General features: G+C 72.1%; 3 protein-coding genes and 1 long non-coding RNA gene across 4 annotated transcripts in view; all 4 read right to left on the reverse strand.

Moving 5' to 3' along the window:
- Positions 1–1,062, reverse strand: part of LOC135311373 (AP-2 complex subunit alpha-2-like) — a 30,552-nt gene extending 29,490 nt beyond the window's left edge. Inside the window, exons 1-2 of the mRNA XM_064440507.1 lie at positions 959–1,062; positions 388–537 (exon numbers count right to left, since the gene is read on the reverse strand). Of these exons, the coding sequence (XP_064296577.1) occupies positions 388–537; positions 959–1,062 (254 nt within the window). The remainder of the gene's footprint in view (positions 1–387; positions 538–958) is intronic.
- Positions 753–20,933, reverse strand: LOC135311372 (AP-2 complex subunit alpha-1-like). Its single transcript, XM_064440506.1, is given in 15 exon segments — positions 753–1,951; positions 3,321–3,337; positions 3,339–3,419; positions 6,712–6,777; positions 6,779–6,895; positions 9,304–9,441; positions 11,345–11,513; positions 12,629–12,779; positions 13,922–14,030; positions 14,139–14,240; positions 16,511–16,640; positions 18,072–18,265; positions 18,361–18,503; positions 18,592–18,660; positions 20,740–20,933. Coding segments are annotated over 15 exon segments (2,157 nt in total). The 5' UTR covers positions 20,807–20,933; the 3' UTR covers positions 753–1,347.
- LOC135311371 (basic salivary proline-rich protein 1-like) lies at positions 6,905–8,715 on the reverse strand. The gene is made up of 2 exons (XM_064440505.1): positions 8,692–8,715; positions 6,905–8,471 (listed from the first exon to the last, which is right to left on the reverse strand). Exons 1-2 carry the CDS (start codon positions 8,713–8,715, stop codon positions 7,527–7,529), a joined length of 969 nt encoding a protein of 322 aa, XP_064296575.1. The 3' UTR covers positions 6,905–7,526.
- A 2,092-nt stretch (positions 20,934–23,025) lies between the features above and the next one.
- LOC135311370 (uncharacterized) lies at positions 23,026–26,973 on the reverse strand. The gene is made up of 3 exons (XR_010371033.1): positions 26,743–26,973; positions 26,084–26,172; positions 23,026–23,367 (listed from the first exon to the last, which is right to left on the reverse strand). It is a non-coding gene; the product is annotated as an uncharacterized LOC135311370 (long non-coding RNA).
- Positions 26,974–27,693: the final 720 nt, after the last annotated feature.

Below are 27,693 nucleotides of genomic sequence, written 5' to 3' on the forward strand. Positions count from 1 at the left end.
CCCACCAGCAGGGACCCCCCCCCGAAAGGGCAGCCCAGACCCCCGGGGTATGGGCCCCCCACCACAGGACCCCCCCCAAAGGGCGCCCAGACCCCAGGGAAGGGCCCCCCCACCCACAGGACCCCCCCCCAAAGGGCACCCAGACCCCGGGGAAGGGCCCCCCCACCACAGGACCCCCCCCAAAGGGCGCCCAGACCCCAGGGAAGGGCCCCCCCACCACAGGACCCCCCCCCTCAAAGGGCACCCAGACCCCGGGGAAGGGCCCCCCACCACAGGACCCCCCCCCCAAAGGGCACCCAGACCCCGGGGAAGGGCCCCCCACCACAGGACCCCCCCCCCAAAGGGCACCCAGACCCCAGGGACCCCCGACGGGCCGCGGGTGCTCACGGCGGTGCTGGGGGGGGGGCTCGGCCCCCCCCGTTGAGCTCGGGGCCCCCCCCTCGGGGGCCCCCCCCGGGGCCCTTCTTCCTCTTGAGCTTGGCCAGGATGGACGACTCGCGCTCGGGGAAGGGCGGCATCTCCTCCAGCACCGGTCGCCTGGGGGGGCGTGGGGGGGGGCACCCCAATGCGGGGGGGGGGCACCCCAACCTCGGGGACCCCCCCCCCAGACCACCCCCGGACCCCCCCCAGCCAGGCGATGGGGGGGCACATGGAGGGGGAGGAGGGGGGGAGTTCTGGGGAGGGGGGGGGGTTGCACCTTGTGTCCCCCCCCATTCCCCCCCCTGGCCCCCCCTCCCCCCCCCCCCCCCGCCCCCCCCCCCCGTCCCCCCCAGACTCACCATGACGTGGGGGCTGCTGCAGCGCCGGGGGAGGGGGGACATGGCTTGGGGCACCCCCCAATTGGCCCCGTGTCCCCCCACCGTGGCCCAAAACGTCCCCAAAATGTCCCCAAAACGTCCCCAAAACGTCCCAAAATGACCCCAAATAACCCCAAAATGACCCCAAAACGCCCCCAGACTCACGAGGACGTTGGTGCTGAGGCTGGAGCTGAGCTCGAGGCACCCAACGGCGCTGCTCCAGCTCCGCGTCGGCACCGGGATCCCGTAGCTCCACGTGCCCCATCCCCGAGTCCCCAAAATGTCCCAAAATGACCCCAAAACGCCCCTAAATAACCCCAAAATGACCCCAAAACGCCCCCAGACTCACCAGGACGTCAGTGCTGAGGCTGGAGCTGAGCTCGAGGCACCCAACGGCGCTGCTGCAGCTCCATGTCAGCGCCGGGATCCCGTAGCTCCACGTGCCCCATCCCCGAGTCCCCAAACGTCCCCAAAATGTCCCAAAATGACCCCAAAACACCCCCAAAATGTCCCAAAATGACCCCAAAACGCCCCCAGACTCACCAGGACGTCAGTGCTGAGGCTGGAGCTGAGCTCGAGGCACCCAACGGCGCTGCTGCAGCTCCATGTCAGCGCCGGGATCCCGTAGCTCCACGTGCCCCATCCCCGAGTCCCCAAACGTCCCCAAAATGTCCCAAAATGACCCCAAAACCACCCCCAAAATGTCCCAAAATGACCCCAAAACGCCCCCAGACTCACCAGGACGTCGGTGCTGAGGCTGGAGCTGAGCTCGAGGCACCCGACGGTGCTGCTCCAGCTCCGCGTCGGCGCCAGGGATCCTGTAGCTCCACGTGCCCCGTCCCCGAGTCCCCAAAATGTCCCAAAATGACCCCAAAACACCCCCAAAATGTCCCAAACGCCCCCAAAACGCCCCCAGACTCACGAGGACGTCGGTGCTGGCGACGGAGCTGAGCGTGAGGTACTCGACGGCGCGCTGCTGCAGCTCCACGTCGGCGTTGCGCAGCTGGCTGCCGGCCCGCAGCACCTCCTGGATGGTGCCCTTGGTCTCGGGGAAGAGGTTGATGAACTTGATGTAGGAGGAGAGGAGCAGGGCCCGGGTGGGGACGCTGCAGAGGTGGAACTTGGAGTGCAGCAGCCCGAACTGCACCAGCGGGCTGGGGGACACGGGGGCGGGGGGTCAGGGGGCACCCCGGCACCCCCACACCCCGCCCAGGGGCTGGGGGACACGGGGGCGGGGGGTCAGGGGCGCCCCGGCACCCCCGCACCCCGCCCAGGGGCTGGGGGACACGGGGGGCGGGGGGGTCAGGGGCACCCCCGCACCCCGCCCAGGGGCTGGGGGACACGGGGGCGGGGGGTCAGGGGCACCCGGGCACCCCCGCACCCCGCCCAGGGGCTGGGGGGACACGGGGGCGGGGGGGTCAGGGGCGCCCCCGCACCCCGCCCAGGGGCTGGGGGACACGGGGGGCGGGGGGGTCAGGGGCGCCCCGGCACCCCCCGCACCCCGCCCAGGGGCTGGGGGACACGGGGGGCGGGGGGTCAGGGGCGCCCCGGCACCCCCACACCCCGCCCAGGGGCTGGGGGACACGGGGGGCGGGGGGTCAGGGGCGCCCTGGCACCCCCACACCCCGCCCAGGGGCTGGGGGGACACGGGGGCGGGAGGTCAGGGGCGCCCCGGCACCCCCGCACCCCGCCCAGGGGCTGGGGGACACGGGGGGCGGGGGGTCAGGGGCACCCCCGCACCCCCGCCCAGGGGCTGGGGGACACGGGGGCGGGGGGGTCAGGGGCACCCCCGCACCCCGCCCAGGGGCTGGGGGACACGGGGGCGGGGGGGTCAGGGGCGCCCCCGCACCCCCGCCCAGGGGGCTGGGGGGACACGGGGGCGGGGGGGTCAGGGGGCGCCCCCGCACCCCGCCCAGGGGCTGGGGGACACGGGGGGCGGGGGGTCAGGGGCACCCCCGCACCCCGCCCAGGGGCTGGGGGACACGGGGGGCGGGGGGGTCAGGGGTCCCAGCGCCCCTACCCGGAGGGGGGTCCCAGCGCCCCTACCCGGAGGGGGGTCCCAGCACCCATCCCCAGAGGGGGGGTCCCAGCGCCCCTGCCCAGAGGGGGGCCCCAGCACCCATCCCAGGAGGGGGGTCCCAGCACCCCTACCCGGAGGGGGGGTCCCAGCGCCCATCCCAGGAGGGGGGGTCCCAGCACCCCTACCCGGAGGGGGGTCCCAGCGCCCCTACCTGGAGCAGGGGTCCCAGCACCCCTGCCCAGAGGGGGGTCCCAGCACCCATCCCAGGAGGGGGGTCCCAGCACCCATCGCCAGAGGGGGGCCCCAGCACCCCTACCCGGAGGGGGGGTCCCAGCGCCCCTACCTGGAGCGGGGGGTCCCAGCACCCATCCCAGGAGGGGGGTCCCAGCGCCCCTGCCCAGAGGGGGGTCCCAGCACCCATCCCAGGAGGGGGGTCCCAGCGCCCCTGCCCAGAGGGGGGGTCCCAGCACTCCTACCCGGAGGGGGGGTCCCAGCACCCCTACCTGGAGCGGGGGTCCCCCCGCGATGAGGTTGCCGAACTCCCCCAGGACGTAGCCCCCGACCTTGACCATGTTCTCGTGGCACGCGGGCGCCTGCAGGGCCTGGGGGGGGGGGGGGGCTCAGCCGGGGGTGGGGGGGCACCCATCGCCTCGACCCCCCGCGGGGAGGGGCTGGGGCTGACGGGGCGGGGGCTAACGGGGATGGGGCTAACGGGGATGGGGCTAACGGGGATGGGGCTAACGGGGCGGGGGCTAACGGGGATGGGGCTAACGGGGATGGGGCTAACGGGGATGGGGCTAACGGGGATGGGGCTAACGGGGCGGGGGCTAACGGGGATGGGGCTAACGGGGATGGGGCTAACGGGGATGGGGCTAACGGGGATGGGGCTAACGGGGATGGGGCTAACGGGGATGGGGCTAACGGGGCGGGGGCTAACGGGGATGGGGCTAACGGGGCGGGGGCTAACGGGGATGGGGCTAACGGGGATGGGGCTAACGGGGATGGGGCTAACGGGGCGGGGGCTAACGGGGCGGGGGCTAACGGGGCGGGGGCTAACGGGGATGGGGGCTAACGGGGATGGGGCTAACGGGGCGGGGGCTAACGGGGATGGGGCTAACGGGGCGGGGGCTAACGGGGATGGGGCTAACGGGGCGGGGGCTAACGGGGCGGGGGCTAACGGGGATGGGGGCTAACGGGGCGGGGGCTAACGGGGATGGGGCTAACGGGGCGGGGGCTAACGGGGATGGGGCTAACGGGGCGGGGGCTAACGGGGCGGGGGCTAACGGGGATGGGGCTAACGGGGATGGGGCTAACGGGGATGGGGCTAACGGGGCGGGGGCTAACGGGGATGGGGCTAACGGGGCGGGGGCTAACGGGGATGGGGCTAACGGGGCGGGGGCTGACGGGGATGGGGCTGACGGGGATGGGGCTAACGGGGATGGGGCTAACGGGGATGGGGCTGACGGGGCGGGGGCTAACGGGGATGGGGCTGACGGGGCGGGGGCTAACGGGGATGGGGCTGACGGGGATGGGGCTGACGGGGATGGGGCTGACGGGGCGGGGGCTAACGGGGATGGGGCTAACGGGGATGGGGCTGACGGGGATGGGGCTAACGGGGATGGGGCTAACGGGGATGGGGCTAACGGGGATGGGGCTGACGGGGATGGGGCTGACGGGGATGGGGCTAACGGGGATGGGGCTAACGGGGATGGGGCTAACGGGGCGGGGGCTAACGGGGATGGGGCTGACGGGGCGGGGGCTAACGGGGATGGGGCTAACGGGGATGGGGCTGACGGGGATGGGGCTAACGGGGATGGGGCTAACGGGGATGGGGCTAACGGGGATGGGGCTGACGGGGCGGGGGCTAACGGGGCGGGGGCTAACGGGGATGGGGCTAACGGGGCAGGGGCTAACGGGGATGGGGCTGACGGGGATGGGGCTAACGGGGCGGGGGCTAACGGGGCGGGGGCTAACGGGGATGGGGCTAACGGGGCGGGGGCTAACGGGGATGGGGCTAACGGGGATGGGGCTAACGGGGATGGGGCTGACGGGGATGGGGCTGACGGGGATGGGGCTAACGGGGCGGGGGCTAACGGGGCGGGGGCTAACGGGGATGGGGCTAACGGGGATGGGGCTAACGGGGCGGGGGCTAACGGGGATGGGGCTAACGGGGATGGGGCTAACGGGGATGGGGCTAACGGGGATGGGGCTGACGGGGCGGGGGCTAACGGGGCGGGGGCTAACGGGGATGGGGCTAACGGGGCGGGGGCTAACGGGGCGGGGGCTAACGGGGCGGGGGCTAACGGGGATGGGGCTAACGGGGATGGGGCTGACGGGGATGGGGCTAACGGGGATGGGGCTAACGGGGATGGGGCTAACGGGGCGGGGGCTAACGGGGATGGGGCTAACGGGGATGGGGCTAACGGGGATGGGGCTAACGGGGCGGGGGCTAACGGGGATGGGGCTAACGGGGATGGGGCTAACGGGGATGGGGCTAACGGGGCGGGGGCTAACGGGGATGGGGCTAACGGGGATGGGGCTAACGGGGCGGGGGCTGACGGGGCGGGGGCTGACGGGGCGGGGGGTAACAGGGATGGGGCTAACGGGGATGGGGCTAACGGGGATGGGGCTAACGGGGCGGGGGCTAACGGGGCGGGGGCTGACGGGGCGGGGGCTGACGGGGATGGGGCTAACGGGGATGGGGCTAACGGGGATGGGGCTAACGGGGCGGGGGCTGACGGGGCGGGGGCTAACGGGGCGGGGGCTAACGGGGCGGGGGCTAACGGGGATGGGGCTAACGGGGATGGGGCTAACGGGGATGGGGCTAACGGGGATGGGGCTAACGGGGCGGGGGCTGACGGGGCGGGGGGTAACAGGGATGGGGCTAACGGGGATGGGGCTAACGGGGATGGGGCTAACGGGGATGGGGCTAACGGGGCGGGGGCTAACGGGGATGGGGCTAACGGGGATGGGGCTAACGGGGCGGGGGCTGACGGGGCGGGGGGTAACAGGGATGGATAGTGGGGTTGGGATTATTAAAGTGGGAATTATCAAGGCTGAGATTGAAATTATCGAGGGTGAATTTATCGAGGCTGAAATTGGGGTTGTTCGGGTGAGGGTTGGGGGCGTCGGGGTGGGGGTCGGGGAGGGGGTTGGGGGCGTTCCAGCCGTAGCGGCTGCATGCGCCCCTCCCCCGCGGACGCCCCCCCCCACCTCTCTCCTGTGACACCGTTTCCCGCGTCACCTCATAGCTATTAATTACACCCACTCCCTCCGTTTTGGGGGCGCACAGGCCAATTTTGGGGGGGCACAGCCCGTTTTGGGGGCACACAGCCCGTTTTTGGGGGGCGCACAGCCCATTTTTGGGGGCACACAGGCCATTTCTGGGGGGCACAGCCCATTTTTGGGGGGCACACAGGCCATTTTTGGGGGCGCACAGCCCTTTTGGGTGGGGACAGCCCGTTTTTGGGGGCGCACAGGCCGATTTTGGGGGCGCACAGGCCGTTTTCGGGGGGGCACAGCCCGTTTTTGGGGGGGCACAGCCCGTTTTTGGGGGCGCACAGGCCGATTTTGGGGGGCACAGGCCGATTTTGGGGGCGCACAGCCTGATTTTGGGGGCGCACAGCCCGTTTTCGGGGGGGCACAGCCCGTTTTTGGGGGCGCACAGGCCGATTTTGGGGGGCACAGCCCGTTTTTGGGGGCGCACAGCCTGATTTTGGGGGCGCACAGCCCGTTTTCGGGGGGGCACAGCCCGTTTTTGGGGGCGCACAGGCCGATTTTGGGGGCGCACAGGCCGATTTTGGGGGCGCACAGCCCGTTTTTGGGGCGCACAGCCCGATTTTGGGGGCGCACAGCCCGATTTTGGGGGCGCACAGCCCATTTTGGGGGGCGTACCTCGAAGACGGTCTTGGCGGCGTAGCCCTGGACGTCGTCGCGGTTGACGACGATCTGGATGACGCGGGTACCAGACCTCCTCGCTGACGTAGTCGCCGGCGATGCGGATCAGGTTGAGGATGGTGTCCACGTACCAGCTGTAATCCACCGCGTACTTCTCCGCCAGGATGGCCACCTTCAGCACCTGCGGGGCCGCCGGGCGTCCCTGGGGGGGCTCCCGGGGGCTTGGGGGGGCTTTGGGAGTCCCTTGGGGGGTCCTGCAGGGTCCCCTTGGGGGCTTTTGGGGGTCTTTGGGGTCCCCAGGTGTCCCCTTGGGGGGCTTGGAGAGTCCCCTTGGGGGCTTTTGGGAGGGTCTTGGGGGTCCCTTGGGGGTCCCCCAGGGTATTGCAGGGTCCCCTTCAGGCTTTTGGGGGTCCCTTGGGGGTCCCCCGGGGTCTTGCAGGGTCCCCTTCAGGCTTTTAGGGGTCCCTTGGGGGTCCCCCAGGGTCTTGCAGGGTCCCCTTCAGGCTTTTAGGGGTCCCTTGGGGGTCCCCCAGGGTACTGCAGGGTCCCCTTCAGGCTTTTGGGGGGGTCTTGGAGGGTCCCTTGGGGGTCCCCCAGGGTATTGCAGGGTCCCCTTCAGGCTTTTGCGGGGCTCCTGGTTGCCTTTGAGGGTCCCTTTGATTGTTTTCAGGATCCCTTAGAGCTTTTGTGGGTCTCTTGGGGTCTTTTGGGGGTCCCTTTGATGCTTTTGGGGGTTTTTGGGGTCCCCTGGTGTCCTCTTGGGGGTCTTTGGGAGTCCCTCAGAGATCCCTCAGGGTCTTGCAGGGTCCCCTTCAGGCTTTTGGGGGTCTTGGGGGTCCCTTGGGCATCCCCCAGGGTATTGCAGGGTCCCCTTCACGCTTTTGGGGGTCTTGGGGGTCCCTTGGGGTCCCCCAGGGTATTGCAGGGTCCCCTTCACGCTTTTGGGGTCCCCTGGAGAGTTTTGGGGGTTCCCTTGGGGTCCCCTCGTGATTCTGGGGGGCCCTAGGAGGGAGTCTGAGGGTCCCGGAGGGTTCTGGGGGGATCCCTGGGAGATTTTGGGGCACACCCTTAGGGGTTCTGGGGGTCCCCTGAGGGGTTTGGGGGTTCCCTGGGGGGTTCTGGGAGTCTCTCAGGGGGTTTTGGGGCACACCCTCGGGAGCTCTGAGGGTCCCCTGGGGGTTCCCTTGGGAGTTTTGGGGGGCTCTGGGGGTCCCCTGGTGGTACTGGCATCCCCAGGGGCATTTTGGGGGTCTCCTTGGGGCTTTGGGGCACAGCCTTGGGGGTTCTGGGGGGTCCCCTAGGGGTTCTGGGTGTCCCATGGGGGCTTTGGGGGCATCCTGGGGTTCCCCTGGGGGTTTGGGGGGACTCTGGGATCCCCGGGGGATCTTGGGGCTCCCCAATGGGAGTTCTGGTGGTTTCCTTGGGGTCCCCTGGTGGTTATGGGAGGCCCTGGGGTGTTCTGTGGGGCTACGGTTGGGTTTTGGGGTCCCCAGGGGGATTTTGGGGTCCCCGGGGGGGGCTCTGGGCTTCCCTGGTAGCTCTGGGGTCCGCGGTGGGGGTTTGGGGAGGGTCCCCAGTTGGGTTTTGGAGTCCCTGGGGGGAGCTCTGGGAGGACCTGTTGAGTTTTGGGGTCCCCTGGGGGGTTCTGGGGGTCCCCAGTTGGGTTTTGGAGTCCCCAGGGGGGTCTCTGGGAGGGTCTGTCGGGTTTCAGAGTCCTCAGAGGGCTCTGGGGGTCCCCGAGGGGACTCTGGCAGGACCTATTGGATTTGGGGGTCCCCAGGCAGTTCAGGGGGTCTCCAGAGGGGTTCCTAGCAGTCATGGTTGGGTTTTGGGGTCCCCTGGGGGTGCGGGGGATCCCCGGGGGTGTTCCTGGAGCTCATGGTTGGGTTTCGGGATCCCCTGGGGTGTGGGAGATCACCGGGGGGGTTCCTGGGGGTCATGGTTGGGTTTCGGGGTCCCCTGGGGGTGGGGGGAAACCCCAGTGGGGTTCCTGGGGGTCATGGGTGGGTTTCGGGGTCCCCAGGGGGTGTGGAGGTCCCCAGGGCTCGTGGGTGGGTTTCGGGGTCCCTGGGAGTTATGATTGGGTTTTGGGGTCCCTGGGGGGTGCAGGGGGTCCCCAGGGGTCGTGGGTGGGTTTTGGGGTGCCCGGGGGGTGCAGAGGTCCCCAGGGCTCGTGGGTGGGTTTCGGGGTGCCCAAGGGGTGCGGGGGCTCCCCGGGGGTCGTGGGTGGGTTTCGGGGTCCCTGGGGGGGTGCAGGGGGTCCCCAGGGGTCGTGGGTGGGTTTCAGGGTGCCCAGGGTCCCTGGGGGTCGTGGGTGGGTTTTGGGGTCCCTGGGGGGTGCGGGGGGTCCCCGGGGGTCGTGGGTGGGTTTCGGGGTCCCTGGGGGGGTGCAGGGGGTCCCCAGGGGTCGTGGGTGGGTTTCGGGGTGCCCAGGGTCCCTGGGGGTCGTGGGTGGGTTTTGGGGTCCCTGGGGGGTGCGGGGGCTCCCCGGGGGTCGTGGGTGGGTTTCGGGGTCCCTGGGGGAGTGCAGGGGGTCCCCGGGGGTCGTGGGTGGGTTTCGGGGTGCCCGGGGGGTCCCCAGCCACGCACGATCTCCTCGCGGATGGCGTAGTCGGCCGTCTCGAGGTAGCTCAGCATCTCGGCCACGATCTGCTGGGCGGTGCCGCGGTCGCACATGGCGTACAGCAGGTCGGCCGCGCGCTGCCGCACGCTCACGTCCCGCTCCGTCTGCGATGGGGGGGGCGTGGTGGCTCAGGCCACGCCCCTCCCGCGGCCACGCCCCCGCCCTGAGACCACATCCCTTAAGAGTCCCCCAAGGGGGATGCACAAAGCCCCGCCCCGAGGTTTGGCCACACCCCCTTGGCAAAAAGAATCCGCCCCATGTGTGGGACCCCGCCCCCTCCCAGCCCCTCATAAGGCACAGGGCCCCACCCCCTTCTGGAGACCACACCCCCTCAGGGCAGCCCCACCCCCTTCAGCCTACCTGGAGGATCAAGCTCCACCCTCACAGCAAGGCCCCACCCCACACACAAGCTCCACCCCCACCCCTAAAGGGCTCCACCCACTATCCTGGCCCTGCCCCTCCCCTGGCCCCACCCACCCAGGACCCTCCCCTCACCTTGTCAATGCGAGTCCTGATTGGAAGAACTCAACCCTGCCTCAACAGGCCCCACCCATCTCAAGCCCCACCCACCCCAGGCTCCACCCCTCACCTTGTCAATGTGGGTCTTGACACTCATGACAGAACTCGGAGCTGGCCAGGCCCCGCCTCCCCAGGCCCCACCCACCCTCTGGACCCCACCCACCCTTCAGGCCACACCCGAGCCCCGCCCGAGCCCCGCCCTGACCTTGAGGGCCGTGATGACGGTGTCGATGTGGCTCTTGACGGCCTCGTGGGAGAACTCGGAGCCGGCCAGGCCCCGCCTCCCCAGGCCCCACCCACCCTCTGGACCCCACCCACCCTCCAGGCCACACCCGAGCCCCACCCAGGCCCCGCCCTGACCTTGAGGGCCGCGATGACGGTGTCGATGTGGGTCTTGACGGCCTCGTGGGAGAACTCGGAGCCGGCCAGGCCCCGCCTCCCCAGGCCACACCCACCCTCTGGACCCCACCCGAGCCCCGCCCGAGCCCCGCCCTGACCTTGAGGGCCGCGATGACGGTGTCGATGTGGGTCTTGACGGCCTCGTGGGAGAACTCGGAGCCAGCCAGGCCCCGCCTCCCCAGGCCCCACCCACCCTCTGGACCCCACCCGAGCCCCGCCCGAGCCCCGCCTTGACCTTGAGGGCCGCGATGACGGTGTCGATGTGGGTCTTGACGGCCTCGTGGGAGAACTCGGAGCCGGCCAGGCCCCGCCTCCCCAGGCCACACCCACCCTCTGGACCCCACCCACCCTTCAGGCCACACCCGAGCCCCACCCAGACCTTGAGGGCCGCGATGACGGTGTCGATGTGGGTCTTGACGGCCTCGTGGGAGAACTCGGAGCTGGCCAGGCCCCGCCTCCCCAGGCCCCACCCACCCTCTGGACCCCACCCACCCTTCAGGCCACACCCGAGCCCCACCCAGACCTTGAGGGCCGCGATGACGGTGTCGATGTGGGTCTTGACGGCCTCGTGGGAGAACTCGGAGCCGGCCAGGCCCCGCCTCCCCAGGCCCCACCCACCCTCTGGACCCCACCCACCCTTCAGGCCACACCCGAGCCCCACCCAGGCCCCGCCCTGACCTTGAGGGCCGCGATGACGGTGTCGATGTGGGTCTTGACGGCCTCGTGGGAGAACTCGGAGCCGGCCAGGCCCCGCCTCCCCAGGCCCCACCCACCCTCTGGACCCCACCCGAGCCCCGCCCGAGCCCCGCCCTGACCTTGAGGGCCGCGATGACGGTGTCGATGTGGGTCTTGACGGCCTCGTGGGAGAACTCGGAGCCAGCCAGGCCCCGCCTCCCCAGGCCCCACCCACCCTCTGGACCCCACCCGAGCCCCGCCCGAGCCCCGCCTTGACCTTGAGGGCCGCGATGACGGTGTCGATGTGGGTCTTGACGGCCTCGTGGGAGAACTCGGAGCCGGCCAGGCCCCGCCTCCCCAGGCCCCACCCACCCTCTGGACCCCACCCGAGCCCCGCCCGAGCCCCGCCCTGACCTTGAGGGCCGCGATGACGGTGTCGATGTGGGTCTTGACGGCCTCGTGGGAGAACTCGGAGCCGGCCAGGGCGCACATGGACTCCAGCGCCAGGTAGCGCAGGTTGGTCTCCCGGTGCTGCAGGAACTGCCCCAGCTGGTTGCACGCCCGCACCAGCAGGTTGGGCTCACTGGGGGGACACGCGTGTCACCGGGGGGCGGGGACAGCATGGGGGGGGGGTACACAGCGGGGGGACGCCTCAGGGGACGAGCGGGGGGAGAGGGGACATCGTGGGGGGACACACAACGCTGTGGGGGGACCCCTCAGGGGACAAAACACATCGTGGGGGGCATGTGGGGGGACAGGGGACGTCGTGGGGGGACACGTGGGGGGAGAGAGGACATCGTGGGGGGCGTGGGAACATTGTGGGGGACAAGGGAGATCATGGGGGGACACATGGGGGACAGGGGAACATCATGGGGGGGACACATGGGGGACAAGGGACATGGTGGGGAGACGGGACATCATGGGGGGACACTGTGGGGACAGGGGACATTGTGGGGGGACAGGACATCATTGGGGACATCGTGGGGGGACAGGGGACATCGTGGGGGGACACTGTGGGGACAGGGGACATCATGGGGGGACACTGTGGGGGACAGGGGACATCGTGGGGGGACAGGGGACATCGTGGGGGGACACCTGTGGGGACAGGGGACATCATGGGGGGACACTGTGGGGGACAAGGGACATTGTGGGGGGACAGGACAGCGTCGGGGACATCGTGGGGGGACAGGGGACATGGTGGGGGGACACTGTGGGGGACAAGGGACATTGTGGGGGGACAGGACATCGTTGCGGACATCGTGGGGGGACAGGGGACATCGTGGGGGGACACCTGTGGGGGACAAGGGACATTGTGGGGGGACAGGACATCGTCGGGGACATTGGGGGGACAGGGGGCATGGTGGGGGGACACGGTGGGGGGACGAGGGACACTGCAAGGGGACAGGGGACATCATTGGGGACGCATGGGGGGGACAAGAGACATCGTGGGGGGCTGGGGATATCGTGGGGGGACACCTGTGGGGACAGGGGACATCATGGGGGGGACACATGGGGGACAAGGGACATCGTGGGGGGCCGGGGACATCGTGGGGGACAAAGGACATGGCGGGGGGACATGGGGGACATCACAGGAAGACACTTGGGGGGCGGGGAGAGGACAGCACCCATGAGATAGGGCCGATCGTGGGGGGCCGGGGGGTGACGGGGGGGACAGGAGGGGACGGGGGTGTCACCTGCCTGTCGTAGTGGATGATGAGGCCGATGGCCTCGAAGAGGATGGCGTTCTTGGCGTTGGAGTGCTGCACCTTCTTGGACTTGGGCGGCTCCTGCGCCTTGTTGAGCACCGTCTCCAGGCACTCCACCAGCCGCCCCTTCACCGCCGCCTCCTCTGGGGGGGCACCCATGGGTGCTGGCGCACGGGCACCCCCCGAGCCCGGGCACACCCCCTCCAGGCAGCCCCCCCCGAGCCTGGGCAGCCCCGGAGATGGGACACCCCACCAACAGCACCCGTGGGTGCTGGCTCACGGGCACCCCCCGAGCCTGGGCACCCGCCCCAGGCGCTCCCACCCACCCTGGGCAGCCCCCCCCCGAGCCTGGGCAGCACCCCCTGGCACCCCCCCAATAGCACCCGTGGGTGCTGGTGCACAGGCACCCCCCCGGCAACCCCAGAGCCTGGGCACACGCACCCTGGGCACCCCCAGACTGCAGACAGCCCCCCCCCCAGTCATCCCCAGAGGCTGGGCTCCCCCACAATAGCACCCATGGGTGCTGGTGCACAGGCACCCCCCCGCCCATGGCACCCCCTCAGACCAGGCACCCCCCAATAGCACCCACGGGTGCTGGCATCCAGGCACCCCCCACAGGCACCCCTGGAGCCACGGTGCCCCCCCAACAGCCGCGTGGGTGCTGGCGCCCAGGGAGGGCACCCAAGGCAGGGACCCAGGCACCTGGGGGGGGCACCCATGGGCACCCAGGAGCCTAGGGGGTCCCAGGGGGGTCCCTACCCGAGGGGGGGGAGCACTGGGGGGTCCCGGGGGGTCCCCACCCGGGGGTGGGGTAGCACTGGGGGGTCCTGGGGGTTCCCTACCCGGGGGGGGGGTAGCACTGGGGTTCCCGGGGGGGTCCCTACCCGGGGGGGGGTAGCACTGGGGGGTCCCGGGGGGGTCCCTACCCGGGGGGGGGTAGCACTGGGGGGTCCCGGGGGGGTCCCTACCCGGGGGGGGGAGCACTGGGGGGTCCCGGGGGGGTCCCTACCCGGGGGGGGGGTAGCACTGGGGGGTCCCGGGGGGGTCCCCGCCCAGGGGTGGGGGAGCACTGGGGGGTCCCGGGGGGGTCCCTACCCGGGGGGGGGTAGCACTGGGGGGTCCCGGGGGGGTCCCTACCCGGGGGGGGGTAGCACTGGGGGGTCCCGGGGGGGAGCACTGGGGGGTCCCGGGGGGGTCCCTACCCGGGGGGGGGAGCACTGGGGGGTCCCGGGGGGGTCCCTACCCGGGGGGGGGTAGCACTGGGGGGTCCCGGGGGGGTCCCTACCCGGGGGGGGGTAGCACTGGAGCAGGCGCAGCAGCTTCACCGAGAGCCACGGGGCCGGGACGAAGTAGTAGGTATAATCCTGCAGGTCGGTGGAGGCCGAGGAGACGATCTGGGGGGGCACGGGGTGGGGGGGCCGGACATGGGGGTCACCGGGGGCCTGGGGGGGACGCAGAGGTCACGGGCGGGGAGGGGGGGGGACACGGGGGGGGCCACGCACCCGGCTGAGGCGGGACACGGCGAGGGAGACGCAGGTCTTGAAGTCGTCGGGGCTTTTCTTGCAGAGGCAGGTGATGAGGCTGACGGCGGCCGTCACCACCCCCTGCGGCGGGGGGCGGGGGGCACCGCGTCAGGGGGGCACGGGGGGGCACTGGGCTGGGGGGGCACCGCGTCGGGGGGCAGAGTGGGCCAGGGGAGGGGGGGAGCATGGGGGGGGCATGGGGGGGCCACCGCATCAGTGGGGCACAGGGGGAGACACGACATGGGGGGGACACACGTCAGTGGGAGCCAGGGAGGGGGGGGACATGGGGGGGGGCACCGCATCAGTGGGGGGCACCGCATCAGTGGGGCACAGGGGGAGACATGACAAGGGGGGGGACACGCGTCAGTGGGAGCCAGGGGAGGGGGGGGACATGGGGGGGGCACCACATCAGGGGGGCACAGGGGGAGACACGACATGGGGGGGGACACACGTCAGTGGGAGCCAGGGGAGGGGGGGGACATGGGGGGGGCACCACATCAGTGGGGCACAGGGGGAGACACGACATGGGGGGGGACACGCGTCAGTGGGAGCCAGGGGAGGGGGGGGACATGGGGGGGGGGCACCGCATCAGTGGGGCACAGGGGGAGACACGACATGGGGGGGGACACGCGTCAGTGGGAGCCAGGGGAGGGGGGGGGACATGGGGGGGGGCACCGCATCAGTGGGGCACAGGGGGAGACACGACATGGGGGGGGACACGTGTTAGTGGGAGCCAGGGGAGGGGGGGGACATGGGGGGGGGCACCGCATCAGGGGGGCACAGGGGGAGACACGACATGGGGGGGGACACGTGTTAGTGGGAGCCAGGGGAGGGGGGGGACATGGGGGGGGGCACCGCATCAGGGGGGCATGGGGAGGGCGCAGTGGGCCAGGGGAGGGGGGGATCGTGGGGGGGACATAGGGGGCAACTGTGTCAGGGGGGACATGGCGGGGGACATGGGGGGGCAAGGGACAGTGGCACCCATGTTGGGGGGGGGACAGGGCCCCCCAGGTGGGGAGGGGGTACAGGGGACACGGCCTGGGGAGGGGACACAGCCTTGGGGACACGGGGGGCGCAGCCATGGATGGGGGGACGGGGGGGGGACACCGGGCTGTACCACAGCTGGGGGGGGGGGGGGTGACAGCAGGGGGTGACCTGGGAGCTGGCCGGGGGGGCAGTGGGTGCCGGGGGGGGGCAGTGGGTGCCGGGGGGGGGCAGTGGGTGCCGGGGGGGGGCAGTGGGCGCCCTGAAGCAGGGAGCGGGTGGGCAATGGGAGCTTCCCAGCGAGGGTAGCAGGCACCCAGCAGATCAGTGGGTGCTGGGGGGGATCAGGGGGTGCCCTGGGTGGGGAGTGGGCGCAGTGGGAGCTGCCCTGGGGCACCCAGCACGGGCAGTGGGTGCTGCAGGGGGATCAGGGGGCGCCAGAAAGGGGCAGGGAGTGCTGGGTGGGGGGTGTCAGGGGTCTTTGGGAGGGTCAGGGGGCACTGGATGGCAGTCGGGGGGTGCAGGGATGGGTCAGGGGGCGTGGGGAGCGCATGTCAGGGGTGCTGGGGAGGGGGGATGGGGTCCCGGGGGGGCAGGGGGGAGTCAGGGGTCCCTGTGAGGGTCAGGAGTCCCGAGGGGGGGGGAGTTGGGGGTGTCAGGGGTCCCTGGGGGAGGTTGGGGGGTGTCAGGGGCTTGGGGGTGGTTTGGGGGGTGTCAGGGGTCCCGGGCAGGGGGGGGGTCGTCGGGGGTGTCAGGAGTCCCAGAGGGAGGGGTCAGGGGGTGTCAGGGGGGTCGGGGGGGTGGTCCGGGGGTGTCAGGAGTCCTGGGGGGGTGTCAGGGGGTGTCGGGTCCCTGGGAGGGTCAGGGGTCCTGGGGGGGAGTTTGGGGGTGTCAGGGGTCCTGGGGGGGAGTTTGGGGGTGTCAGGGGTCCCGGGGGGAGGGGGTTGGGAGGTGTCAGGGGTCCCAGGGAGGCGTCGGGGGGGTGTCAAGGGTCCCGGGGAGGGTAAGGGGTCCCGGTGGGGGGGGGGTCGTGGGGGTGTCAGGGGTCCCGGGGGGGTGTCGGGGGGTGTCAGGGGTCCCGGGGGGGGGGTGTCAGGGGGGTGTCAGGGGTCCCGGGGGGGGGGTGTCGGGGGGTGTCAGGGGTCCCAGGGAGGGGTCGGTGGCGTGTCAGGGGTCCCGGGGGGGGGTGTCAGGGGGTGTCAGGGGTCCCGGGGGGGGTCAGGGGGTGTCAGGGGTCCCGGGGGGGGTCGGGGGGTGTCAGGGGTCCCGGGGGGGGGGTGTCAGGGGTCCCGGGGGGGTGTCAGGGGGTGTCAGGGGTCCCGGGGGTGTCGGGGGGTGTCAGGGGTCCCGGGGGGGGTCGGGGGTACCATGTGCTGGTCGTTGAGCAGGTGCACGACACGCGCCGTCCACTCGCCGCCGGGGACGAGGTCGGGGCAGGCCTTGTGCAGGCGCAGCAGGCAGAGCGCCGCGCTCTGCTTCACGCTGTCCATCGTGTCCCTGCCGCCGGCCGTCACCGCGGCAGCCCGCCCAGGGACCCCCCGGCACCCCCGGGGACCCCCCGGGACACCCCAGGGACCCCCCCCGGCACCCCCGGGGACCCCCCGGCACCCCCGGGGACACCCCAGGGACCCCCCCCCGGGGACACCCCAGGGACCCCCCCCGGGGAAACCCCAGGGACCCCCCCCCGGGGAAACCCCAGGGACCCCCCGGCACCCCCGGGGACACCCCGGGGACACCCCAGGGACACCCCCGGGGACACCCCAGGGACCCCCAACCCCTGAGACCCCCCGGGGACACCTCCAGGGACCCCCACCCCCTGAGACCCCCCGGGGACACCTCCAGGGACCCCCACCCCCTGAGACCCCCCGGGGCCCCCTCCAGGGACCCCCACCCCCTGAGACCCCCCGGGGCCCCCTCCAGGGACCCCCACCTCCTGAGACCCCCCGGGGCCCCCTCCAGGGACCCCCACCTCCTGAGACCCCCCGGGGACACCCCAGGGACCCCCAACCCCTGAGACCCCCCGGGGACACCCCAGGGACCCCCAACCCCTGAGACCCCCCGGGGACACCTCCAGGGACCCCCACCCCCTGAGACCCCCCGGGGACACCCCAGGGACCCCCACCCCCTGAGACCCCCCGGGGACACCCCAGGGACCCCCACCCCCTGAGACCCCCCGGGGACACCCCAGGGACCCCCACCCCCTGAGACCCCCCAGGGACACCTGAACACCTGAGACCCCCCCAGGGTCTCAGTGTCGCCCCAGCAGCCCCCCAGGGCCACCAGCAGCCCCCAGCAGCCCCCCAGGAATCCCAGCATCACCCCAGCAGCCCCCCAGGAATCCCAGCATCACCCCAGCAGCCCCCCAGGAATCCCAGCGTCACCCCAGCAGCCCCCCGGGGCCACCAGCAGCCCCCAGCAGCCCCCCAGGAATCCCAGCGTCACCCCAGCAGCCCCCCCGGGGCCACCAGCAGCCCCCAGTAGCCCCCCAGGAATCCCAGCATCTCCCCAGTAGCCCCACAGGAATCCCAGCGTCACCCCAGCAGTCCCTCTGGGGCCACCAGCAGCCCCCAGTAGCCCCCCAGGAATCCCAGCATCTCCCCAGTAGCCCCCCAGGAATCCCAGCGTCACCCCAGCAGCCCCCAGTAGCCCCCCAGGAATCCCAGCGTCACCCCAGCAGCCCCCCTGGGGCCACCAGCATCCCCCAGCAGCCCTCCAGGAATCCCAGCGTCACCCCAGCAGCCCCCAGTAGCCCCCCAGGAATCCCAGCGTCACCCCAGCAGCCCCCCTGGGGCCACCAGCAGCCCCCAGTAGCCCTCCAGGAATCCCAGCGTCACCCCAGCAGCCCCCCCGGGGCCACCAGCAGCCCCCAGCAGCCCCCCAGGAATGGCAGTCCCCCCCGGGAGCCTGCCCCGCGCCCCCCCGGCTCACCCCGCCACCAGGACGCGCGGCACCTCGGCGGCGAAGGCCTCGGCCATCTCGCGGCTGCCGACGTTGGCGATGCAGTGCAGCGCCAGGCACATGAACGTCGGGTTGCGACTGGCCAGGTCGTTCTTGATGCCGTTGTTGATGAGCCGGATCAGTTCGCTGTTGGAGTTCACCAGCACCGAGATGAACAGGTAGCCCTGGGGGGACGGACGGACACGCGTTGCGGGGGCGGGGGGGGGCAGAGGCGCGGGGCACCCCAAAACCCCTCGGGGCGCCCCCGCTCCCCACTCACGATCTGCTTCTCGGTGTATTTGTTGGAGCTGAGCAGGTTGACGGCCTCCATGTGCCCGAAGTCGATGTCGTGGCCCAGGAGGAAGATGAAGAGCAGCTTGCAGACGTACTTCTTCTTGCTGTAACCGTCCAGGGCTTTGTCCCCTGCGGGGGACAGACAGACGGACAGTCGGGGAGGTTGGAGGGGGGGCTAGGGAGGGGGGGAGCCCCCCCACGGCCCCCCAGGGCTCACCCTTGAACTTGGAGCGGATGTTGGCCAGCTCCTTGTTGATGCGCTTGATCTCGGCCTCTTTGCTCTTACCTGGGGAGGGGGCGCAAAAGAGGAGGTTAATGACCCCCAAACCTGCCCCACTTCCCTCAGAGCCCCCCCAAAACCGACCCCAGGCACCCCCAAACCTGCCCCACTTCCCTCAGAGTCCCCCCAAAATGACCCCAGGCACCCCCAAACCTGCCCCACTTCCCTCAGAGTCCCCCCAAACTGACCCCAGGCACCCACAAACCTGCCCCACTTCCCTCAGAGTCCCCCCAAAATGACCCCAGGCACCCCCAAACCTGCCCCACTTCCCTCAGAGTCCCCCCAAACTGACCCCAGGCACCCACAAACCTGCCCCACTTCCCTCAGAGCCCCCCCAAACTGACCCCAGGCACCCCCAAACCTGCCCCACTTCCCTCAGAGCCCCCCCAAACTGACCCCAGGCACCCCCAAACCTGCCCCACTTCCCTCAGAGTCCCCCCAAAATGACCCCAGGCACCCCCAAACCTGCCCCACTTCCCTCAGAGTCCCCCCAAAATGACCCCAGGCACCCACAAACCTGCCCCACTTCCCTCAGAGCCCCCCCAAACTGACCCCAGGCACCCACAAACCTGCCCCACTTCCCTCAGAGCCCCCCCAAACTGACCCCAGGCACCCCCAAACCTGCCCCACTTCCCTCAGAGCCCCCCCAAAATGACCCCAGGCACCCACAAAACTGCCCCACTTCCCTCAGAGCCCCCCCAAAATGACCCCAGGCACCCCCAAACCTGCCCCACTTCCCTCAGAGCCCCCCAAAACTGACCCCCCTTACCTCAGTAATCCCCCAAACTCAACTTTTCTCCTCACAGACCCCCAAAACACATCTTTTCTCCCCAAAAGTATCTACCCCCACACACCCCCTAAAGCGCCTCCTCCCCTCCGAGACCCCCACACTCCAACTTTCCACCTCCCAAACCCCCAAAAATCGACCTTTTCCCCTCAGAAGTATCTTCTCCCCCACCAGGACCCCCCCACACACACTTCTTCTCTCCTCATGGACCCGCCAAAATCCACCTACTCCCCTCAGGGACACCCAAAATGGACTTTTTCTCCTCAGAAATACCATCTCCCCCCCAGAGCCCCCCCCGACCGCCTCCTCCCCCCTCAGGGACCCTCAAACCACGGCTCTTGCTCTGAAACACCCCCACAAGATATCTTCTTTTCTCAGAAATAGCTTCTTTCCCCCAAAACCATCTCCACGCCTCACTGACACCCCCAAACCTGACCCTTTTCTCCTCAAAAAGAGCTTCTCTCCCCTTAGAGCCTCCCAAATCGCCCCTCCTCCCCCCACAGTTGGCCTAAACTGTCTCCTGCCCTCACTGACACCCCCAAAATTAGACTTTTTCTCCTCAGAAATCGCTTTTCTCACCTCAGGGCACCCCAAATCTTCTCCTCCCCCCCTCAGGGACCCTCAAATCGCAGCTTTTCCTCTCAAACACACCCCAAACCCGATCTTTTCTGCTCAGAAACACCTTCCCCCCCCAGCCCCCCCCCAAACCCTGCTTCCCCCCTCACAGCCCCCCAAAAGGGACCTTTCCTCCTCAGAAACACCTTCTTCCCCGCTCAAAGCCCCCCCCATCGTCTCTCTTCCCCTCACAGCCCCCCCAAACGCCTCCTGGCCTCACTGACACCCCCAAAATGGACCCTTTTCTCCTCAAAAGAGCTTCTCTTGCCTCAGCCCCCCCCCCCACCCTCCTCCTGCCCCCTCAGGGACCCTTCAACAGGGCTCTTGCTCTCAAACACCCCCAAAAACCGATCTTTTCTCCTCAGAAATAGCTTCTCTCGCCTCAGGAAACCCCCCCCCCAAAACCTCCTCACCCCCTAAACCTCCTCCCCCCATGTCAGAGACCCTCAAACCGGGCTTTTCCTCTCAAACACCCCCAACACCCGACCTTTTCTCCTCAGGAATAGCTTCTCTCGCCTCAGGGCCCACCCAGAGCTCCTCCTCCCCCCTCAGGGACCCTCAATTGGCACTTTTTCCTCCCAAATACCCCCAAACCCCGACCTTTTCTCCTCAAAAGCAGCTTCTCCCCACTCCGAGCCCCGCCAAGCCGCCCCCGCGGCCGCCCCCCGGCCGCCCCCGCTCACAGTTGCGGATGTCGGAGATGAAGACCGCCAGCCCCCGCATCCCGTCGCCCTTAGACACGGCCGGCATCGCGGCGGTGCCTCGTCCCGCTCCCGCTCGCCCAGCGCCGCAGCCACCGCCGGCCGCCGCCCGCTCCCATTGGCCGCCGCCGCCGCCACTGACAGCAGCCCCGACCTTCCGATTGGGCGCCGCCTCCGCCGCGCCGCCCCCGCCGCCTCCGCGTTGGCGCCGCCGCCCGTCAATCATATGCAGACCCTCCTTCCCCTGCTCGCAGCCCTGCTTCTCCCATTGGTGGAGCGACAGCTCGTTCACGAGAAGTCCCGCCCTCACCCTGCTTCTATTGCTTCAAATTCGCCGGCCCGCCCCCGCGCCTCCCTTTGATTGGCTGTGCTTACTGCACGGCGAAAATGGTCACGCCCAACCAATGGGCGTGACCGTCCCCTCCCCGCCCCCTCGGCCCCGCCACAGGCTCATTGGACGCGCCCCTCGCCGCTCATCTCCAGCCCCGCCCACGCCGCCAGCGCGTTCGCTGATTGGCCCGCCCCCGGAGCGTGGGCGGGACCGCCGCCCAGTTCTGCGTCTGCTGATTGGACCATTGAGACCCGCAGTTCCGGGGAGGGCGCCAGGGGGCGGAGCCTGCCTCGAATGGGCGGGGACAAGGGCGGGGCCTCCGTCGGGTACACCGGGGTGGGCGGGGCTCCCAGTAACCCCCAGTGCCCTCCCCCGTAGTCCCAGTAACCCCCAGTCTGCCCAGTAACGCCCCCCAGTAGCTCGCACTGCCCCATGCTGCCCCCCGCAACGATCCCTAGGCTTGGGGTGCCCGTACTGGTTTGGGGGGGGGCCCGTACTGGTTGGGGGGTGCCCGTACTGGTTGGGGGAGCCCGTACTGGTTTGGGGGGCCCGTACTGGTTTGGGGGGGCCCGTACTGGTTTGGGGGGCCCGTACTGGTTGGGGGTGCCCGTACTGGTTGGGTTGCCCGTACTGGTTGGGGGAGCCCGTACTGGTTTGGGGGGGCCCGTACTGGTTTGGGGGGCCCGTACTGGTTTGGGGGTGCCCGTACTGGTTGGGGGAGCCCGTACTGGTTTGGGGGGCCCGTACTGGTTGGGTTGCCCGTACTGGTTTGGGGGGCCCGTACTGGTTTGGGGGTGCCCGTACTGGTTGGGGGTGCCCGTACTGGTTTTGGGGTGCCCGTACTGGTTTGGGGGGAGCCCGTACTGGTTTGGGGGGGCCTGTACTGGTTCGGGGGTGCCCGTACTGGTTTGGGGAGCCCGTACTGGTTTGGGGGTGCCCGTACTGGTTGAGGGGTGCCCGTACTGGTTGGGGGGGCCCATACTGGTTTGGGGGGCCCGTACTGGTTTGGGGGAGCCCGTACTGGTTTGGGGGTGCCCGTACTGGTTGAGGGGGGCCCGTACTGGTTGGGGGAGCCCATACTGGTTGAGGGGGGCCCGTACTGGTTGGGGGTGCCCGTACTGGTTTGGGGGGAGCCCATACTGGTTTGGGGGGGCCGTAATGGTTTGGGGTGCCCGTACTGCTTGGGGGTGCCCGTACTGGTTTGGGGTGCCCGTACTGGTTGGGGGGGGGCCCGTAATGGTTTGGGGGGCCTGTACTGGTTTGGGGTGCCCGTACTGGTTTTGGGGTGCCCGTACTGGTTTGGGGGGGCCCGTACTGGTTTGGGGTGCCCGTACTGGTTTTGGGGTGCCCGTACTGGTTTGGGGGTGCCCGTACTGGTTTGGGGTGCCCGTACTGGTTGGGGGTGCCCGTACTGGTTTTGGGGTGCCCGTACTGGTTTGGGGGTGCCCGTACTGGTTTGGGGGGGCCCGTACTGGTTTTGGGGTGCCCGTACTGGTTTGGGGGGGCCCGTACTGGTTGGGGGTGCCCGTACTGGTTTGGGGGAGCCCGTACTGGTTTGGGGGTGCCCGTACTGGTTGGGGGTGCCCGTACTGGTTGGGGGTGCCCGTACTGGTTTGGGGGAGCCCGTACTGGTTTGGGGGGGCCCGTACTGGTTTGGGGGGGCCTGTACTGGTTTGGGGGGGCCCGTACTGGTTTGGGGGGGCCCGTACTGGTTGGGGGTGCCCGTACTGGTTTGGGGGAGCCCGTACTGGTTTGGGGGGGCCCGTACTGGTTTGGGGGGGCCTGTACTGGTTTGGGGGGGCCCGTACTGGTTTGGGGGGGCCCGTACTGGTTGGGGGTGCCCGTACTGGTTTGGGGGAGCCCGTACTGGTTTGGGGTGCCCGTACTGGTTTGGGGTGCCCGTACTGGGGCATCCGGGGCCCCCCAAAATCCCCCCAGGCTCTGGCGGTGACAACACTTTAATGCAGCTCAAGGGGGGCCCCCCCGAGACGCCCCCGGCTTTGGGGGGGCCCCAGTTTTGGGGTCCCCCCCCCATCAGCAGCCGGGAGGGGACCCAGGCGTCCGGGGGCCACCCCGGGGGGAGGGAAGGACCCCCCCATATTAAGGTGCTGGGGGGGCCCCCCGCTAAAATGGGGGTGTCCCCGCGGGGGGGCGGCGGCGCGCTCTCGGGGGGGCGGCGGCTGCGGGGGGGGCGGCGGCCTCGCCGGGGGGGCTCGGGGGGGGGGCTCGGGGGGGGGCCCCCCCAATCCCAGCAGCTCCTGTAGGGCCGGTGGCAGGTCCTGGGGGGCACAGGGGGGGGCGGGGGTGGGTTTTGGGGGGCCCGGGGGGGGGGCGGGTTTGGGGGGTACAGCATGGGGGGGTTTGGGGGGGCACATTGGGGGGGCAGTCGGGGGGATCAGGGGGGATTTGGGGGGGGCCCGTTTGGGAGGGGTCAGCGTTGGGGTGCGGGTTTGGGGGGTTCAGCGTGGGGGGGGTGATCGGGGGGGTGGGCTGGGGGGGTCGGTTTGGGGGTTCAGTGTTCGGGGTATGGTTTGGGGGAGCAGTTTGGGGGTGCGGGGGGGCAGCGGCGGGACAGTTTGGGGGCACAGTGTGGGGGTGCAGTGGGGCAGTGGGGGGCAGTGAGGGGGCGCGGTTTGGGGGTGCAGTGGGGGGGTGCAGGGGGGCACATTGTGGGGGTGCAGTGGGGCAGTGGGGGGCAGTGAGGGGGCGCGGTTTGGGGGTGCAGTGGAGGGGTGCAGGAAGGCACAGTGTGGGGGTGCAGTGGGGCAGTGGGGGGCAGTGAGGGGGAGCAGTTTGGGGGGTGCAGTGGGGGGGGTGCAGGAAGGCACAGTGTGGGGGTGCAGTGGGGCAGTGGGGGGCAGTGAGGGGGCGCGGTTTGGGGGTGCAGTGGGGGGGTGCAGGGGGGCACAGTGTGGGGGTGCAGTGGGGCAGTGGGGGGCAGTGAGGGGGCGCGGTTTGGGGGTGCAGTGGGGGGGTGCAGGGGGGCACAGTGTGGGGGTGCAGTGGGGCAGTGGGGGGCAGTGAGGGGGCGCGGTTTGGGGGTGCAGTGGGGGGGTGCAGGGGGGCACAGTGTGGGGGTGCAGTGGGGCAGTGGGGGGCAGTGAGGGGGCGCGGTTTGGGGGTGCAGTGGGGGGGTGCAGGGGGGCACAGTGTGGGGGTGCAGGGGGGCAGTGGGGGGCAGTGGGGGGGCGCGGTTTGGGGGTGCAGTGGGGGGGTGCAGGGGGGCACAGTGTGGGGGTGCAGTGGGGCAGTGGGGGGCAGTGAGGGGGCGCGGTTTGGGGGTGCAGTGGGGGGGTGCAGGAAGGCACAGTGTGGGGGGTGCAGTGGGGCAGTGGGGGGCAGTGAGGGGGCGCGGTTTGGGGGTGCAGTGGGGGGGTGCAGGGGGGCACAGTGTGGGGGTGCAGTGGGGCAGTGGGGGGGCAGTGGGGGGCGTGGTTTGGGGTGCAGTGTGGGGGCACAGGGGGGCGCAGCGGGGCAGTGGGGGGGCACAGTTTGGGGCGCAGGGGGGCACGGGGGCGCAGGGGGGGCACAGGGGGGTGCAGCGGGGCAGGTGGGGGGGCGCGGTTTGGGGCGCAGGGGGGGGCGCAGCGGGGGCAGTGGGGGGGGGCGCGGTTTGGGGGTGCAGGGGGGCGCAGTGGGGCAGCAGGGGGGGCGTGGTGTGGGGTGCAGGGGGGCGCAGTGGGGCAGTGGGGGGGGCGCAGTGTGGGGTGCAGGGGGGCGCAGTGGGGGCGCAGTGGGGGGGGGTGCGTTGTGGGGTGCAGGGGGGCGCAGGGGGGCGCAGGGAGCTGCAGTGGGGCGCAGTGGGGCAGCGGGGGGGGCGCGGTTTGGGGTGCAGGGGGGCGCAGTGGGGCGCAGTGGGGCACAGTGGGGCAGCGGGGGGCGCGGTTTGGGGTGCAGGGAGGCGCAGTGGGGCGCAGTGGGGCAGCGGGGGGGCGCGGTGTGGGGCGCAGGGGGGCGCAGTGGGGCGCAGTGGGGCAGCGGGGGGGCGCGGTGTGGGGGGTGCAGGGAAGTGCAGTGGGGCAGCGGGGGGGGCGTGGTGTGGGGCGCAGGGGGGGGCGCAGTGGGGCGCAGTGGGGCAGCGGGGGGCCGCGGTGTGGGGCGCAGGGGGGCGCAGTGGGGCAGCGGGGGGGCGCGGTGTGGGGGTGCAGGGAGGCGCAGTGGGGCGCAGTGGGGCAGCGGGGGGCGCGGTGTGGGGGTGCAGGGGGGCGCAGTGGGGCGCAGTGGGGCGCGGTGTGGGGGTGCAGGGGGGCGCAGTGGGGCGCAGTGGGGCGCAGTGGGGGCGCGGTGTGGGGCGCAGGGGGGCGCAGTGGGGCGCAGTGGGGCAGCGGGGGGCGCGGTGTGGGGCGCAGGGGGGCGCAGTGGGGCGCAGTGGGGGCGCGGTGTGGGGGTGCAGGGGGGCGCAGTGGGGCGCAGTGGGGCAGCGGGGGGCGCGGTGTGGGGTGCAGGGGAGGCGCAGTGGGGCGCGGTGTGGGGGTGCCGGGGGGCGCAGTGGGGCGCAGTGGGGGCAGCGGGGGGCGCGGTGTGGGGGTGCAGGGAGGCGCAGTGGGGCGCAGTGGGGCGCGGTGTGGGGGCGCAGTGGGGCGCAGTGGGGCGCGGTGTGGGGGGTGCAGGGGGGGCGCAGTGGGGCGCAGTGGGGCGCGGTGTGGGGGTGCCGGGGGGGCGCAGTGGGGCGCAGTGGGGCGCGGTGTGGGGGCGCAGTGGGGGCGCAGTGGGGCGCGGTGTGGGGGTGCAGGGGGGCGCAGTGGGGCGCAGTGGGGCGCGGTGGTGGGGGTGCCGGGGGGGCGCAGTGGGGCGCAGTGGGGCGCGGTGTGGGGGTGCAGGGAGGCGCAGTGGGGCCCAGTGGGGCGCGGTGTGGGGGTGCAGGGGGGCGCAGTGGGGCGCAGTGGGGCGCGGTGTGGGGGTGCCGGGGGGGCGCAGTGGGGCGCAGTGGGGCGCGGTGTGGGGGGCGCAGTGGGGCGCAGTGGGGCGCAGTGGGGCGCGGTGTGGGGCGCTCACGGGGGCGGCCGCCAGCTGCAGGAAGAGCCCCTCGGCCCGGCTCAGCAGCTCCTCCGCGTCCAGCGCCGGCCTCGGCCCGGGGGGGGGGGCTGCGACCCCCCACTGTCACCCCCGGGCCCCAACCCCGCCCGGGGGTCCCCAGCCCCCCCCGGGCCCCAGCCCCCCCCCGAGGGTCCCCAGCCCCCCCCCCCGGGCCCCAACCCCGCCCGGGGGTCCCCATCACCCCCCCGGGTCCCCAACCCCCCCCGGGGGTCCCCCAACCCCCCCGAGGGTCCCCAGCCCCCCCCCGGGTCCCCAGCCCCCCCCCCCCGGGTCCCCAACTCCACACCCAGTGCCCCCCGCCCCCCCGCAGCCCCTCCCAGTGCCCCCCGCCCCCCTGCAGCCCCCTCCCAGTGCCCCCCGCCCCCCCGCAGCCCCTCCCAGTGCCCCCCACCCCCCCGCAGCCCCTCCCAGTGCCCCCCGCCCCCCCCGCAGCCCCCTCCCAGTGCCCCCCCGCCCCCCCGCAGCCCCCCCAGTGCCCCCCACCCCCCCGCAGCCCCCTCCCAGTGCCCCCCACCCCCCCGCAGCCCCCCCAGTGCCCCCCGCCCCCCCGCAGCCCCCTCCCAGTGCCCCCCGCCCCCCCTCCCAGTGCCCCCCGCCCCCCCCAGCCGCCCCCTCACCTCCCCCCGTCGCTGTCGCTGTCGCTGTCGCTGTCGCTGTCGCTGTCGCTGTCCCCGGGGGGGGGCCCCGCGGCGGGGGGGGGGGTGTCCCGGCCCGGGGGGGTGGGGGCTCCCCGGGGGGGGCCCCGCGGCGGGGGGGGGGCGTCCCCGGGCCCCCCCAGGAGAGCGGCGCAAACCACCAGCAGGTGGAAGTTGGGGCAGGGGAGCCCCGTCCAGAGCACCTGGGGGGCGGGGGGGGTGGGGACCCCCGCGTGACCCCCCCGCGCCCCCCCGCGCCCCCCCGCGCCCCCCGCGCCCCCCCCGTGTCACCCCCTCGCGTCCCCCCCGAGCCCCCCGTATCCCCCACGGCCCCCCACTCCCCCGTGTCCCCCCCGTATCTCCCGTGCCCCCCACGCCCCCCGTGCCCCCCCCACGGCCCCCCGTGTCCCCCACACCCCCCACGCCCCCCGTGCCCCCCACGCCCCCCACACCCCCCACGCCCCCCGTGCCCCCCACGCCCCCCGTGCCCCCCCCACGGCCCCCCGTGTCCCCCACACCCCCCACGCCTGCCGTGTCCCCCCCACGGCCCCCGTGCCCCCCATGCCCCCCGTGTCCCCCACGCCTCCCCATGTCCCCCACCCCCCCACCCCCCCATGCCTGCCGTGTCCCCCCCACGCCCCACATGCCCCCCATTTCCCCACGCCCCTCCGTGTCCCCCCCCTGCCCCCCCGCCCCCCGTGTCCCCCACGCCCCCCGTGTCCCCCCACGCCCTCCCCGCCCCCCACGCCACCCGTGTCCCCCCCCACCCCCCGTGTCCCCACGCTCCCCCATGTCCCCCACGGCCCCCCACACCCCCCACGCCCCCCGTGTCCGCTCACGCCCCCCCGTGTCCCCCCGTGTCCCCCCACGCCCCCCGTGTCCCCCCCCCACGCCCCCCGTATCCCCCACGCCCCCCCACCCCCCCGCCCCCCC

The sequence above is a fragment of the Phalacrocorax carbo genome, unplaced genomic scaffold, assembly GCF_963921805.1.
Source record: "Phalacrocorax carbo unplaced genomic scaffold, bPhaCar2.1 SCAFFOLD_220, whole genome shotgun sequence".
Classification (NCBI taxonomy): Eukaryota; Metazoa; Chordata; class Aves; order Suliformes; family Phalacrocoracidae; genus Phalacrocorax; species Phalacrocorax carbo.

Bases quoted from the DNA above. Each gene is read 5' to 3' on its own strand.
- LOC135311371 (XM_064440505.1), bottom strand. From the start codon at position 8,715: ATGACCCCCAGGAACCCCACTGGG. The intron at 8,472-8,691 runs GTTTCCCCCCAC...CAAATCCAATAG, and splicing joins CCCCCAGGAACCCCACTGGG to GTCCTGCCAGAGTCCCCTCG.